This window comes from Chenopodium quinoa, unplaced genomic scaffold (genome assembly GCF_001683475.1).
Source record: "Chenopodium quinoa cultivar QQ74 unplaced genomic scaffold, ASM168347v1, whole genome shotgun sequence".
Taxonomy (NCBI): domain Eukaryota; kingdom Viridiplantae; phylum Streptophyta; class Magnoliopsida; order Caryophyllales; family Amaranthaceae; genus Chenopodium; species Chenopodium quinoa.
This window is the reverse complement of record NW_018744041.1, coordinates 1,377,246-1,393,946: the sequence shown is the minus strand read 5'-3', so window position 1 is coordinate 1,393,946 and position 16,701 is coordinate 1,377,246. Positions and strand designations below refer to the sequence as shown.

General features: G+C 33.5%; 1 protein-coding gene across 1 annotated transcript; it reads right to left on the bottom strand.

The window, feature by feature from the left end:
- Positions 1 to 573: 573 nt before the first annotated feature.
- On the bottom strand, positions 574 to 15,128 carry LOC110690461 (histone-lysine N-methyltransferase, H3 lysine-9 specific SUVH4-like). Its single transcript, XM_021867299.1, has 17 exons — positions 14,965 to 15,128; positions 14,832 to 14,887; positions 13,665 to 14,714; positions 13,367 to 13,432; positions 12,592 to 12,645; positions 11,670 to 11,724; positions 11,474 to 11,583; positions 9,964 to 10,140; positions 9,640 to 9,738; positions 8,876 to 8,974; positions 6,883 to 6,932; positions 6,703 to 6,791; positions 4,432 to 4,591; positions 2,524 to 2,629; positions 2,258 to 2,449; positions 1,532 to 1,768; positions 574 to 922 (listed from the first exon to the last, which is right to left on the bottom strand). Exons 3-17 carry the CDS (start codon positions 14,670 to 14,672, stop codon positions 809 to 811), a joined length of 2,616 nt encoding a protein of 871 aa, XP_021722991.1. The 5' UTR covers positions 14,673 to 14,714; positions 14,832 to 14,887; positions 14,965 to 15,128; the 3' UTR covers positions 574 to 808.
- Between the last annotated feature and the right edge of the window lie 1,573 nt (positions 15,129 to 16,701).

Genomic DNA, 16,701 nt, shown 5'->3' with positions numbered 1-16,701 from the left:
ACGATTTGATAGGTACAAATATTCTCATAGATAACTTAATTCTCTTTTTTAAGGCATTTCTTTCATTGGGGCATATACTCACTCATATAGCAATATATAGCATGGTATCAATCTCGCTTCAAATCATCACTCTAATCTATTTATCCTTTCAAGCGAACAATTAAAAATAATAACTAGAGATTATGCGGCTAAACTTTTTAACGACACAAGAGGTGAAGAGGAATGTTAGTGAGCTATGAGTTGTACATGAACATTATTTACAAAATTTGGCAGGAGCACACAACCCATAAGTAGATCACTAGACCTATTAATTTTTTTACCAATCAACCCAAAACATAAATTACTATAGTGCCCTCTGACAACACATGGGTCAAGCCATACTTCCAAACATGCTTAAAACACAAGACATGTTAGCACGATACAAGGGCTATGTGACATGGCACAAGCCCTTTAATTGAATAGTCCGTTCAAATTCCTAAATTTTATGAAAACCAAAAGGATTTTCTTAACGAATAAACACTCACCAGTAAAAGATCAAGTTATGGGGTTAATGAATAATGCAAGACCATGATATAGAATTTGGCAGCCAACTCTGTTTGACTCTGCAAAACAGCTACTACGATTAATATTGCCTTACAAATTGATCCTGAAAATTGTTATCGTCTAAAATACTGAAAATTGCTGTACAAAGAAAAATTTAATTCTGTTTGACTCTGCTAAACAGCTACAACGTTTATAGAATGGGTCAATTAACTATGGCAAGAAATTATAGGAATTGTTGAGCTTCAGCACCAGTCAGGGAACTAAACTAATACAAACGTTTCCGACAATCTCCTGTACCGCAGAAACAAGGCAGTACTTTAACTTTTCCATCAGAGCCTATAACGCTATCCAGTGCGTACCCATAGTCGTAAGTCAGTTCCTGTTGCAAGAAGCATACATCAAGTAGTAATCAGCAGACAGGTCACAGTGTATTTAGAGGAAAAAATAAAAAGGAAAAACTTAAAAAATAAAGAGCAATTGCTAATGACTTCAGTTAGAGCAACAATGAGGAAATAAAGTCCTAAACCAATCAGAAGGCTGTACTTCTAAGACAAATGACAGATCAGATGAATTCATGCTTGTTACTTTGTTAGTCATTAGTTTCAGTAGTCAAAATATCAAATTTCACTATATGAACACAGAATATAGTTCCAAGTACGAAATAAAAACCACTTTTATTTGCTATCCTAGACCTAGTTATTAAGGTACCACAGAAAACTGGATGGCTGAATTAGAATGAATTTGTAATAATCAATGATTAGATCATTAAATTTTAAGCGCTGATACAAGGTCATTCAAATCTGGTAATTTAAATTTTCCAAAGCAATTATTAAAATTACATCATTAATGCAAACTAATCACATCATTAATGCAACAACGAGAAACATGTTTAAACAATTATTTTCTGAGGTGCATTTTAAAAAAGAAAATCCAGTCCTCCAAACATAAAGAACAGAATCCGGCCAAGCAGTCAAAGGAGTCAAAATACCTGCATGGGCGGTATATTGTCTGCAGCAATGAGCACAATGCGAGCTAATCGTAAGTCATGGTGTGCACTCAAGATACATTGCACAAATAAATTAGGTTCACAACTGTGATTAATAAATCTAGCAACATTTCCTCTAGAACCTGCATCAATACAAAACTCCGGTGTACCATCTAACATCGTCTTATCAATCTTTGGTATACTTATAGCAGAGGACACCTGTACATTTCCTAAGCGTCTCTGAAAATAGAGATTAAATATTATTAAAGGACGAGAGTTGAGGATTGTACAAAAAAAATGTTTCTAATAATCAGTTTTACTAGGCAACACAAGAAAAAACACAATGTTCAGCTAAGAATTTAGTTGACACCACAAACGAATGATATACTTGTATCAGATATAATATTCCACGAGAATCTAATATGAAGCTCATGCAACAGGCCATAACATGACATACAAGAGAACATATACAGGGTCTTAAAATCCAAGGCTTAAGGAAATCGAATGATGCATCCATAACAGTACTTATTTTGCATTAACATTGTCACTATGCACAGTTCTCACACTTGCAATATCTAAATAGTTAGTACACATCCATTCAATTTAAGATAAATTATCACATCCCCTTCCTCACTTCGATGTATTGTCATTGATACATGCAATTACAATTTACAAGTGGCAACTTGTCAATAAACAATAGCAGACATTTGAATATAGTTGCAACATTACCTCTCTTCCTTCGATCTCATTAATGGTGTGCAAGCAATCAATTTCAAAGATGTATTCATTTGACTCATCTACAGCAATGCTATCAAGTTCATCACTTCTTCTCACCACTCCGATGTATTCGCAAAGCGGTGCACCTGAAGGAATATAATCCCATGACCTAACAGCCCAACCCTTGTCAGGTGTACGATACACCTGCTCAAAAGACAAAAGCACAGTTAATGTATGATACATGATAAATTAAAGATTTGATGCTATCAAAATCAAACCTCAAGACGGTATTTGATTTTCCTTTGAGATATGCGATTTAGGCATCCAGGGTTGCAGCCACAGTTTGGTCCACATTCAAAAACAACATCCTTGGGCTCAGCTAACCTGGAAACCATAATTGCTTCAATAAGATAAAGTTCCAAGAACAAAAATAATAGAATACAACAACAAAGCCTTAGTCCCAAAATGATTTGGGGTCAAATAACATGAATCGTCATAAGAAATCATCAGCCAAAGAAAAAGGTTTCAAAAGACGATATCCACTTAAAAAAGTTTAAAATAAGGTGTGTAAAATGAGAAAACGAAAAATTTAAGAGTTTCATAATATAGTACCAAGAATAAAATTTAAGAAAGTTTTAAAAGAGTAATAGTGGTAAAATATGTGAGTAAAAAACATAATGGCTTGAGAAAACTTTAGCAAAGAAATATTCCCTCCGTGTTTTAATAAGTGTTAACACTTACCAAATCCGACCATGTTTTAATAACTGTTACACTTCCTTTTTTGGCAAAAAACTACAATAAAATATTATATCTCTCTCCTCTCATGGTCCCCACCCAAACCCACTACTATTTTTTTTATTATATATTTCCTCTCACATTCATTACTTTTCAATAAACTATTAACCCCACTATCTTTCTTTTACAATTTTTTAACACTCCAACTACCCCACTTATTTCTTATTTTATTTAAGTCCATTAAACTGCCTAAAACTATGTGCAGGTCAAACTGTAATACTTAAGTAAATAAAGTTTATCAACCACGAATTGAGTGAATAATAATAGTAAATGCTAAGTTAAAATAAACAAAAGTAAATACTATATTATTTACAACTTTGGAGGGCTACATGAACTCCTTAAAAAAATTTGTTTATGAGTGTTAAAGAGAGAGATAAATATATGGATGCATGTGATGAGGAGAAAGATAGAGAAATGACAACCTCAAAAGAAAAGAAAATATCTGTTAAAAATAATGTGTAGCATATATTTTTGGCAAAGGTAAAGGTAGTATGTAATCATGATGCGTTGTTGACGTGAATTTTCTCCACACGGCCTTGTTTCAACACCATGTTTTCCTCAATCCCCAAAGCACACATATCACTATCAACCACCCTCTAGAAAGTTTTCTTAAGTTTCCATCTAACGATCCTAACACTTTGCATCTTGTCTCACTTGGTCTCCTTCTATTCTTCTAACATGGTCAAACCACCTTAAGCAATGTTCCCTCATCATGCAATCAATCGTAGTAACCTCTACTTTCTTCCAAATTATCGCATTCCACAATCAATCCTTTCTTATATGGCTACACATCCATCGCAGCATACACATCTCTGCCACATTCATTTCATGCACGTGGCAATGTTATACAATTTACATCCAACATTCTCTGCCATATAACAAAGCAGGCATTATTGTCATTCGGTAGCATTTACTATAAAAGAAAAAAAAAACCGTTGCACTCTTCCACTTCAATCAAATCGCTTTGATCCTATGCGCTATATTTTCGTCCAACTCTCCATCCTTTTGAATTATAGATCCTAGATATTGCACCTCATGACAATCATCCAACTTAGGTCGTTAAACTTACAAATCCAAATACTGTCTTATGTTTGCTCACCTTTGAATTCCAAAGTTTGTATTCACAATTCAAACTTACTTTCCATGCACATTTCTATGATAACAACGTACCCAAGATTGAAGAAAAAATAATATTAAAAGAAAATGTAAATCAAATAGGCCTAAGCCATATAAAGACCACACCCACACTCACACCCCCATCCACTAATTAAATTAATAACAATATCAGGGGAAAAAAAAAGGCATTAATGTATAATTTACATTAAAGTATGCAAAAGAATTCCATACATAAAAAAAGAAAAACAGAAAAAATAGTAAACTAAAAACCTCACCTCCCACCATCACGAAGCACATAAGGGAAATCTTGTCCATTGAGTTTTGCACAAGCACAAGTTTTGTGGTTTGTGCAACTCCCCTTACATGAGCATCCTGGCGCAGCTGGAGGCAGCTTCACACTTTCTGCAACTTCTACAGTCTTGATATACGTAAATTCTACAAATATTGCATCATCACAAAGTAATTCAAACTTAAATGGTTTGCCAGCTGTCATTTTATTCAACAAATATATAAAGGAAAGATAATGTCATGTCCCTTAATTAGATTCCTACTTCTAGCATTTATTCCTCACATGATAGAGAGAAGTAGGAATCTAATTAAGGGACAGAGGGAGTAGTAATAACACGGGGAGGAGGGAGTAGGGTATACACCCTTTCTTTTCTTGATTTTTGGCAAATCTTAAGGCCCATTTTATTCCTTTTTTCTTTCACACCTGTAAGTTGTGGGAGAATTTAAGAAATGCGAAATAATGCATACATAAATGATACTCCCTCCATGTTTAAATACTAGTAAATGAAGAGTCTTCCTTTTGCGGCCGTGTTTAAATAAATGAAACGTTTCCTTTTTTTTTAGTAAATTCTATCTATTTTTAATAATAATCTCTACATTTTTTTGTCCCTACAAAACCCCTTACTTTCTTCTCTCATCAAACTTATACCCCACTACCTATATTTAAACACGGAGGGAGTAGCTTAATTAGGGATACTTTTTAAATCTATTATGATAATAATGTTTGTGACATTGGTACAAGGTAAATTCATAATTTCAAAAAAGGATTAAATCCTCCGTTCTTTTAATATTGCACCACTTGCCATTTAAAGAAGTTTTACAAAGACACAAATATTACACCATTTCCATTTTAAGACAAAAAAATATCACTGTTCACACTGCAAATATCCAACATACCCATACCTTTTCACACTTATTCTTAAGTTTATGTTTATCACATGGACAATTTTGTATTTTTTACCTTCTCTCAATTTCTTTTTCCCACTACCCAAATTATTGTGCCCAACCTATATGGTGCAATGATAAAAATAAATAAATAAACGGAGGAAGTATATAAATTAAAAATATGCTATTTCACAAAGAGATGAAAAGAAGATAAACAGACAACCTAAACAAAATAACTTTAAACCTTAAGGTTCCAACACTTCCCCCCTTATCAGTACTTTAATTATTAATAAATTTATCCCTTTATATTCTTTACTCTCTTCCATAAACAACAAGCAAAGAAGAAATGTTACAAGTAAAAAAAGCCAAGGAAGTTATTTCATTAAAATTGAACTTGTGTAGCTCCAAAGGCCATGAGTGACTTAGCTTAATCAATCAATCAAAACCTTAATCCCATAAGTGAAGTCGGCTATATGAACCAAAAGTAATTATTCCATGTAGTCATCGACAAAAAAATCTTGCTCCTCCATCCTTTACGAACCAATGCCTAGTCCTCATGCAAATCCATATACTTCATATTTTTCCTTACTCCTTCCACCAAGTCATTTTCAGTCTCCCTCTCCCTCGTTTAACCCCTCCATGGTCCCACTCTTCCACTCTTCATACCGATACAGCCTCGAGTCTACCTTACATGCCTAAACAGCGCAACGATTTTGCCTTAGTTTATCTCTAGTGCATGCCACACCTACTTTCTCGCAAATAACCTCATTTCTAATTTTATCTCTTAGAGTATTCCTGCACATCCACCTTAATATGCGCATTTCCGTAACCTCCATCTTTTTAATGTGCTCTTCCTTAGAAGCCCAATATTTAGTATCAAGAGCAACACAAGTCTTATGACAGTCCTCTAGAATTTTCCCTTCAACTGTAAGGGAATGCTTCGGTCACATAACACTCCCATGGCCGCTCTCCATTTAAGCCACCCCGGCTTAATCCTATGGGGCACGTCTTGATTAATGCCACCATTTTACAGGATGATCGATCCAAAATAATTAAAACATTCACTCATGGTCAAGCCCTTCCCATCCAAACTCACCACATCATTGCTTGTACCCCTCTGAGTCTTACTACGACTTAGCTTGAACCCTCTAGATTCCAACTTTTGCCACCATTGCTCCAATTTGGCAATAAACCCAAAAAAAAAATCGTGAAATAATAAAAGTAAAAGAACTGAGCATTAACGGAATAAGGACTATGAGGTCCTGACTAAAGTGAGCAACCACAACATACGGTAAAATAAGAATAAAAAAGCAAAGCTACTAATGACCGGCTCCAATTACTAACACCGCGCACAGAAACTATAGCAAACTTACCTGGGGGACATATAGGAGGGTCATCAACTAAATTTGTCACAGGAATGCAATTATCTTCAAGACCATTGCTAATATCACGGCAGACCAACCTTCACAAAAAAAATATTGTAATAAGCAAGCAGATTATCTTGAAAATGAAAGAATTCTGTCACAGTTTGAGACTAATGTACAAAATCTTACCCGGGCAAGTCTGAAACAACCTTAAGCGGGCTTCCTCGAATAAATTGGACCTGAGAAAATTGCTCGAGTTAAAAGTCCCACAATACATGCATCAAGAATCAACCAATTGAACCTAAACAGCTATAATCTTTTCATTTCATGGGTATTTGATAGCACGCAACTAGAATATTTGAAGCAGGTTCAGACAATAAAAATAAAGAATCAAACAGTATCAACTTCAGATTATCTGTTACAGAGATTTGCACATGTATACAGGGGAAAAAAAAAAGAAAAAAAAAAAACCCAACCTTTTTCAAAGTTATCAAATTTGAAGTACAAATGAGCAAACGACATTTAGAAAATCTATTACACTTACTTACAAAAAAAGGTTCTATGTTTCAACTTTAACCTAAGATAACAAGCCTTGCTATTAACATCCTAGTAAATGAATCATATGGTCAGCTCATCTACAAATTAAAAACCTATGCTTTGATTCTAAGACATGGTTTTAAACAACCTGATACATAATACTTGTGGAAATATCCCAACCCCCCATAAAAGGGAGGCCCTATCAATATATTTTGAGTAAGATTAAATTTGCTCAATGTTAACAGGGTGTGATAATATACTGTTACAACTCCAGGAACTTGCTCAGGAAGCAGCTATCTTAAGCTGCCCAAAACCATCACGAGGTCCTAAATACACATTTAATACAAACTATAGAAAACAGAGACTGATACAAATGTCCAGTACTGGGCACATATTTAAGTGTTGAACACGTTAGGGTTAAGATATGGACATGGGACAGTCTACTAAATTTGGACGCTGGTGCAAGGACAGGATATTTTTAAAACAAATTCCAGAATTGAAAAGAATTGCATGTTGTATACACAATTACACACATTTAAGATAAAATCAAATACTGGATCCGCACATTTACACACATTTAAGGTAAAATCAAAAACTGGATCCGGTCAAAAGTATAAATGTCAAGCCCATTTGTGACCATATATCTCACAATCTTTCCCTCATTTTCTCCTCTTGAACAATTTACTTAGTAAGTGTGGTTCGAAACAAAAAATGTGCCGACTTTGAAAAGTCAGTACTTTTCTCATTATTGAAATCCTATGCTAAAGGCCTAAAGCCTTGTTTCAAAAAAAAAAATCCTACGCTAAAGCCAGCAGGAATATGCAACAGCTTCGGTACATTTTATAATTCACATAATTCGCAAAGAAAGAACACAAAATAAAAACTCTTACTGCACAATACAGCAAAGAGCAGATATGGGTATATCCCTATCCCTGTGCAGATGTGGGAAATATCCAGGGGCTACAGTGTATTTATGATTCAGATAATTACATAGAACATAAAATAAAAGGTCTAACAATACAATCGATAATGTGCAAATGTGGGTGGTTTCTTATCCCCATCCATGGCTAAACGGGGATCAGATTATGAAGTGGTCTAAAATAGATATAAAGAAAGTCACTCTCACTCTAGAAACTGATTTTAAGACAATAGGGCAGCAGATTCTCTCATTCACAGCATAATTGATGACCAAATAATACTCCAATGACTACTAGAACTTGTCTTATAATACCATCAAATCTTTCCTCAACATTCTAGGTTTGAAAGGTAGCACAGACAGGTACTACAGAAAGCATTGCCAAATAAAAGTTGCCGCTACAGATAAGTAAACACCAACTTGCTAACCGACAAAAAAAAAAAAAAAAAAAAAGAAAAATTGAAGAAAGCATATGCCAAAGAAAAATTGCCGCCATAATTGAGTAAACACCAACTTGCTAGAGGAACCAACAAATAAATTATGGAAACACAAAACAGTGATTATAGATGTGAAGACAAGCTTCCTCAATCCTTTCATGTTCAAGCATCTTCAGTGCAGCAAATTTACTATCATATTGCTGACTTAACAACAGTAAGATATCTTTCAGCACGTCAGAAGAACAAGCAAATCACTTAGGAGTTGGGAACAAAATTAAATTCAAATATAAACCTGATTCATAGATAACTTTGGTTGTCCTTTTATCCGTTTTAAACGGTACTTATAAACAACATGGCCTCTACACCCTTTATCAGCCCAAGAATCGACAACCTGCATGTATTAAATGCAAATTTGGAGGATCAAATAACCACAAGATCTGTTAACTCAAGACGATACAATTCATCAAATAAAAATATTCTGACAACGAAGACCTTGCAATAACTGATTTATAAATATGAACCAATTGCATTTATGACAGGAAGCAGTAATAATACAGATGAATATCGTGTATAGAACAAAGAAACCATTATAAAAGCAACAATATAGTAATTAATCAACTACTCGACACGTTATCCCCAAAAAAAGAAATTTTAGCTTCAATTATTCCAAAACAGGGACTATCAAGATTGCAAGGCTAACTACCAGGGAGTGCAAAATGAACATTTGCACAAGGGTCTTCATTTTCAGGGGCCAAACTCCTGAAGCTAAAATATAATCTCTACTTCAATCAACACATGATGTTTTAGATAATAAGTTGCGGTTGTTTTATCTATTGTTAATTTTATAAAAAAAAGCAAATGAGATAACTGATAAGAGAATGTGGAGTACTTTTATGTTGTAAGAAAAGCAGGGAGAGCAGCACCAAAGCATGGGTAGTTGTATAAAATATAAATAGAGTCTCAAACTCACATTAATTCACAAAACAAGAGCCAAAATAAAGAAAAACAAAGTCTATTTTTTAAATCAAATCTACTTAAATTAAGTAAGCAAACTACCTTGTACAATCCATCATATGAATAAATTTTTCCAGAGTAACTGCCAGCATTTTTACGCCCACGGACTACTCTGATGGGAACAGACTGATCCATGCTATTCTGCAAGATTACCAAATAGTTTAATAGAAGAAAATCTAAAGACTTGGCAAAAAGTCAAAACGAGCAAGAAGCCACTGTGAAACTACAAAATGCGCTGCAGCATGAAGGATCTTTTTTATAAAGAATCAAAGACAAAATATTATCCCAAAAGAGATACAAGTAATGGTTTTGAAGGAAAGATATCAATAGGTATAGCCAAAGTACGAAAATTCCCAAGTCACTCACCTTCAAAGCAAGATTACCTCGAACCAAAACTTGATCCTCCTGCTGTAATTTACTACCAAGCAAGTCATGGCCCCCCTCACCAGTGTAGATAATATCATCTGCATTATCCAAATCATCTTCATACTGGCCAGACATTACTATGGCCACAGCAATCGGCAAAGTACACTTTTCATGTCCCTTTAGCATAAAATTAAAAGGCAAATCAAATTGCAATCCTTGGATTATTTAATATTTGTTTGGTTGGCTTTATTAAAATGGCATGAGCTTGTGATGACAGAACGTGAAATAAGGATTATGTAGGCAAGTTCAATGACTCAACCAAAGCTAGGCTGATTTACAATTGTTGTAGCGCAAGCAGAATCAAACCACCAACTTTATAAAGGTTTATTACACGCGATTGTCACTAATTGCAAAGAACACAAACAACTTAACCAGAAATTTAGTAATACAATCTTTCCCAAAGCAAATAAGGAAGAATAAACAGTGTGGAGAAGAAAAGAAGCAAAGCAAACAACTAAACATATCTATATCAAAACTTAAGTAACCCAGACAAACAAAACAACAAGAAAGGAGCAACAAATCCCAAATAAAAAAAAAAGGGTAAAATATAATTTCACCACCCGGGCGTCCAACAACCATTACCACTTTTATATTTTGGTTTAAACATCTTTTTAAATTACAATATGCAAATTTAATAAATCAATATGGCTAATTTTACATACGGTCAACCCTCACTCAATAGTAAATACTCCCTTGGTTTCTAAATAAAAGCCCCACTTCTCATATATGGTCGTTACAAAATAGTAGAGCTAATATTTTATTGAAAAGTAAGGAATATGAGAGGGAAAGAAATAATAAATTTTAAAAAAAAAATCGTGGATTTAAGTGGGGACCATGAGATGAGGGAGAATTAATATTTAAATGGAGTATGTTGACAAAAAAGGAAGTGTATAACACTTTTAAAAACAAAAATAGTAGAGCGAAACCAAGTGCAAATAAGGAAATGTTGCAAAATTTATGAAACTTCCTACAATGGTAACTATTGCAATATTAGTGGAATGGATAAAGTATAACCTATGGTCAGTAAAGCTGTGAAGTACTAGGGCTTGGTTCTCTACACCTTGTTTTCAAGAGCTTAGTAATTATTCTAGTTATATCAAACTAGATCAGATCATAATGATTCATCTTGTTTCCGTTTTCTTTGTACAAAATCTCTTAAAATCTGAACTTAAATTACAGATATGAAAATGTAGTGTAGAGCTACTTCCTACATCCTACCATACAAAACATATTGTTGATTTAATAAAGCGGGTTCTTTCGGATCATTTTATCAATTTATATCAAAAGAATTGTTTGAAAATGTTCTTTAGAAGGAAAAAAAAAATAGAACACAATGTGAATGTTATGCATATAATTAATTAAGAAAACATTAAAGGTAAGAAATGAAAGTAGAACTAACTCATGAACCAAAAAATAGGGGGAAATCTCAACTAACTCTGAAAAACTTTACCTTTTTGGCTTTAGATTGTCCAATATAATCAATCCCATTCAGCCAATGACTATGAAATCCAACAGCAGTCATCTCAGCTCGAGAATAAAACTGATACCCCACATCAATTCCTGCCCATTCCACAAACAACGGAATCCAGTTAGTTTCGGAGCTGAGAAAATAAGAAATCCTTCTTGCTCGGGTTACATGCACCAACCAGGAAGAGAGCCAATTGTCTTCTCAGGATACAATATTTCATTCTTCTCTCTCATCTGTCAACACATTGTAAACAAGTCAACAGTGAATGCAAGTACAGCTTGTATTGATTTCGCTGCAGGGTCTACAAAATGCATGGACAACAGTCATATGTGCTTCACAACAACAGCACCACTATGTTTTTCAATGTATGACTGATAAAGCAACAACTATATTGTCGATGTGACATCAGTTGAGATGTAAAAGTATATTACAGACAGGACTGAAGGCATATTGATATAAGTAGTAAAAAAATTAGAGTACAGAAGAGTGTAACAGTCTGAGCCAAAAGGTTTACTACTCTACCATCTAAAGCAATGACATATGTAGATTAATATAGCAGTTGAACAATCTCAATTCCATTTACGAGTATTATTCACATTTTACAGGATTGAGTTCTGACATGCCAACTTGCCAAGAAGCTAAGACCTGGCAAGTAATCTATATAGTATTCCATCCAGGCACAGAAATTAAGTTACAGAGTATTACAAAATGTGAAGGAACAAGGGAACAATACTTTCCAGTAAAAACAGCCTGGCAGAAGTGTGGAGGACCATATTCATCTCTTATGGATACGAAGAGCATTAAAAGTGCCAAAATTGGCTAAAATACTCCCAAAAAACCTCATACGTCAATTCAAGCTCCAAAGTTAAGAAGATAAAATCAGAAGCATTCAAATACTCTTTATAATATTTTCAACTTTTGATAAATGAACACTTTGTATTGAAAAATAATACAATTCTAGCAGCTTAAATATTTACGTAATGAAATCTAACATGCCAATGTGTAACCATAAAATCAAGCACAAAGTATATTTATTACCTAAAGTGATGCATTTACTTATTGTCTAGAGCAATGAAACTAAAAAAAGTGCAAAAACTTGCCTTGGTTAAAGCCTTGAGGTCAGGCCGACAAGAAGTCCGCTTAACATCTTTCTCCTGTAAATGAAGCCAAAAAATTAATTCCACATCACTTACATATCTATCCTAATCCTTCAAGAAACCGGACAAAAGCGATGAAAGAATAGGCTTGATAGAGGAAAAGCTAAACAATGTAAATTGCATAGGACAAAAGAATAGCCCTTAGATGTTCAAATACAAACTTGTACTCTGTTCTAAGCATATTCAAATGTGTGCTTCCTACACTTGTATCAAGGAACAACCAAGGTTTCAGAATGATATACAATTCAATAGAGAATCTCAAAAATTAAAAATGGCAAGAAAAGGAGGGAACTAAATGATATATGCAGTCATGACCATAGTAAAGATCACACATTGAGAAAGTGTAATATCTCACAGTGATGTCATTGTCTGAATCAACCTATCAAGATGAGTAACAAAGCCCTTAACAGCTTGAAAATAGTGGCTATCAAGAAACTTGTAGCCAAAAGAGCCAATAAACAGATGCAAAGTATTTCAAACAGCATCTCACATTAAGATAAAAACAGGTAGAGGGAAAATAATAACAGAGATCTTGTAACAGATACAATAGTGTTTATCAATAACACATTCTCCCATGCAGGAGCTAAAGAGTCAACACAAAACAATGTTGAAAAATTGACATTTAAGCATAATTTTGATACATATACTTGACAAATAATAGCAAAAAGATTGATCATAATTGCAAAGTAATACTTCGTGTAGAAAAACACGCCTTCACCTTGGACGTTGAAGATTTCTTTTTCTCCTGGGCAATCTCACTTCTCTTGCGCCTCTCCTCTTCCTCCTAGATGAAATTGGTATGTAAAAAAGTAAAGTTAAATCTAGAAAACACAATATCAAAATAACCAATACTTTCCTAGCTGGTAGAATTTTTGAATACATAACCTTTTAGACCAATAAGTCATAATGTCATATGAATGTTTGATTGACATGAACAAAAAATGAATTTTTTTTTTTTTCTTGCCACTCCATAGATCTAAATAATTGCAATAAAAATAAAAATGTAATGAAGATACCTGGACACATTGAAGGTAGTATGTATTAAAGATTCTCAAAGTCTCCTTCACCCTAGCATGATCACTTCTTCCAGCAGCATCAGGAGGGGCTCCATCATGTTTCTTTGCTTCCTCTTCCCAGGCTTTTAATGCCATATTAAACTGATTAGGTGTTTCACCATTAGAAGCACGGGTTACTTCATTCACATATGAACATTCAAAGTCCAAGTTACAGTTATCTTCCTTAGAATGGTCATGTTTACATCTTTTAGCACTAAATACGTCCGTAGCAAGGGAAGCATCAAGTGATCTCTTATCATCAACAGGACTCTCCAGTATAGTATTGTGATTTTTGTTATCTTGCTTGATATGAAGTCTAGGGCTTACTCTCCTTTGCATTGGAGTCGTCGACATAGTCTTCTTCTCATTTTTATGCTCACGTTGAATAGCAGGGCTCATAGTCTTTGGCACTGGAGTCTCAAGCAAATTTTCTTCATTGCCTTGAATTCTAGGGCTTACTCTCTTCTTAATACTAGGTTCTTTGGAAGTATCCAGTTTCCCATTGGTCACCGTAAATGGGTGAAGCCTGGGGCTAAGTCTTCTCTGAACTTGACTTACTTGACTAGCAGAAATCGAATGCACATCAGGGCTTATACCAAGTGAAACGGTATCTTTTTGCGGTGTTACAGTACTTCCGAGATTCTCATGGAGCCTAGGGCTCATCCTTCTTTGAAAATTCGAATCAGTGGCCACAACCTTAGGGGTAGGGGTTTTAGAATGAGCAATGACTGTAGGGGTATCTACCAGCTCCTTTGTTTGGGCGGGGCGACGGGAATTGGGGCTTAGCGTTCCTCTAACACTAGATTGACCAGGAGGTGAATCTATATCAAAAACTGAAGAGTTATTATGAAATCTTGGACTAAATCTTCTAGGAACGGAACCCGAATTCCCGGCATCATTAGACTCAGTATGAAGCCTAGGACTGAGTCTCCTCCGGAATTCCCCATTACTCACATTCCCTAAATCCATCGATTAAGAATACCTAATACTTGAATTTCAAGAATAATCAATCTGCATAACAATTATAACCCAAAATTCACATTGTTGATTACCAAATTTTAATCAAAGCTAGACAAACACATTGCTCGAAATCAAAACGAAAAGATAGAAGAGAAAAAAGAATTATACCTCACAATTCACAAACAAACCCTAATCCGTCGCAATTCAAGCACCAATTACGCAACCTGGAAATAGAAAAATGTAAAAAGATTGAAATTTGCAGTGATTAAATACAAAAAATTGAAGAATTCTTGAAAAATACCAGTTAATCACTCCAATTCAAGAATGCATGTTTTTTGATTGAGTGATTAGCGAGTAGCAATTGACTGCTGCTCCTGCGACTCGATTGAATGCAGATTAGTTTGTCTCTACTTCAGTGTTGCCTTTTATTTATTAGGGTTTTTCGAAAATTAAAATTATGGAAGTGTTACTATTATTATTATTATTAAAATATTAATAAGGGGATTTCTGAAAGGTAAGACCTCAAAGGCGGGAACTTGGATGTTGGATATGAGTCATGTTATATGACTAGTGACTTGGTCATACACTCATACTTTTCATGCACATTTTTTTAATTTTATTCATAATAAGATTTTAATGAACCAACTACATTGCCATGTGAGACTTATATTGTGTGTGATAAAAAATAAATATACTCCGTATATTGTATCTCGAAAAAATAAAAAATAAATAATAAGATGTATAAAAATTTTATAAATTTTGAAGTAGCTAAATAGTATGTAATGTTAATCTAAGTAGTTTATTATGGAGTTTAGGTGACAACTATCTCTATTACAGTATTACTTCATAAAAGGAGTAGTTAAGAAGGCAAGACTGTTGGACAAACAATCCACTTAGGGCTTCAAACTCCTTTCAATGTCCAAAATCAATTTGGACATAATTCATTTTGCACCTAATGACTTATAAGGCTAGCCCAAGCTTAGTCGTAGTGGTCTAATAGGAAAGAAATCATCAACTAATATCATTCATATCATAAAATATAGGAAAATATATTTGTGTGAGATACTTTCCATACATATATTAGGAAAGTAATATCATTAGCCATATTTATGGTAGGATATGATTTTATTGGGATATTATGAGATCTTGGTGAATATATTTTGTTATATATGATAATATTGTATATTGTGAAAGATATTGTAGAGTTTATTGTAGTATATCTTGGCCTTGCCCTTCAAATTTACTAAGCCTATTAATATTGTATGTGGCCATGAATATGATATCAGAATACTGAGAATTATTTAGTCATGTATAGCATGGTATCAAGAGCCTGAGTGAGATCCTTTTTTTTTTCTGATCGTTGTTTTTCATAAACATAGTTCATCTCTAAGATTTCGTGCAAGTCCCATATTCAATTTTTTTTCTCAACTTATGTGTGTGTTTGAGAGATAACAGGAGGAGATAGATATTTAATAACTAACTATTATTAAAATATCATTATAATTAGTTTTTTATGATAAAAAAATCTTAAAATATAATTAACAAATTTTGATCAAAAGAAAGGATTACGAAAGATATGTTAGATATAAAATGATGTAGATTATTATCAAAATTATGTTAAGAAATATTTTTATAGTTCACTTAGGTTCCAGTGACGGGCCAGACAATATTATTACCCATACTAGGTTAGTTCCCGTGCCATGCACGGTAATGTTTAATAACTAAATATTATTAAAATATCATTATAATTAGTTTTTTATGATAAAAAAAATCTAAAAATATAATTAACAAATTTTGATCAAAAGAAAGGATTACGAAAGATATGTTAGATATAAAATGATGTAGAAAATTATCAAAATTTAAGAAATATTTTATAGTTATATAAATATTTGTGTTAAAGATATGTCAAATCATTTTTATTGCAAGCAATTATATTATATATTAGGGTATTATTTTTGTATATAAGTGTTGTTTCTTTAATAAAATTTTATTTAGCAAAAAAAAAATGGTGTGTCTTTTTTTATATAGTTATTGATGA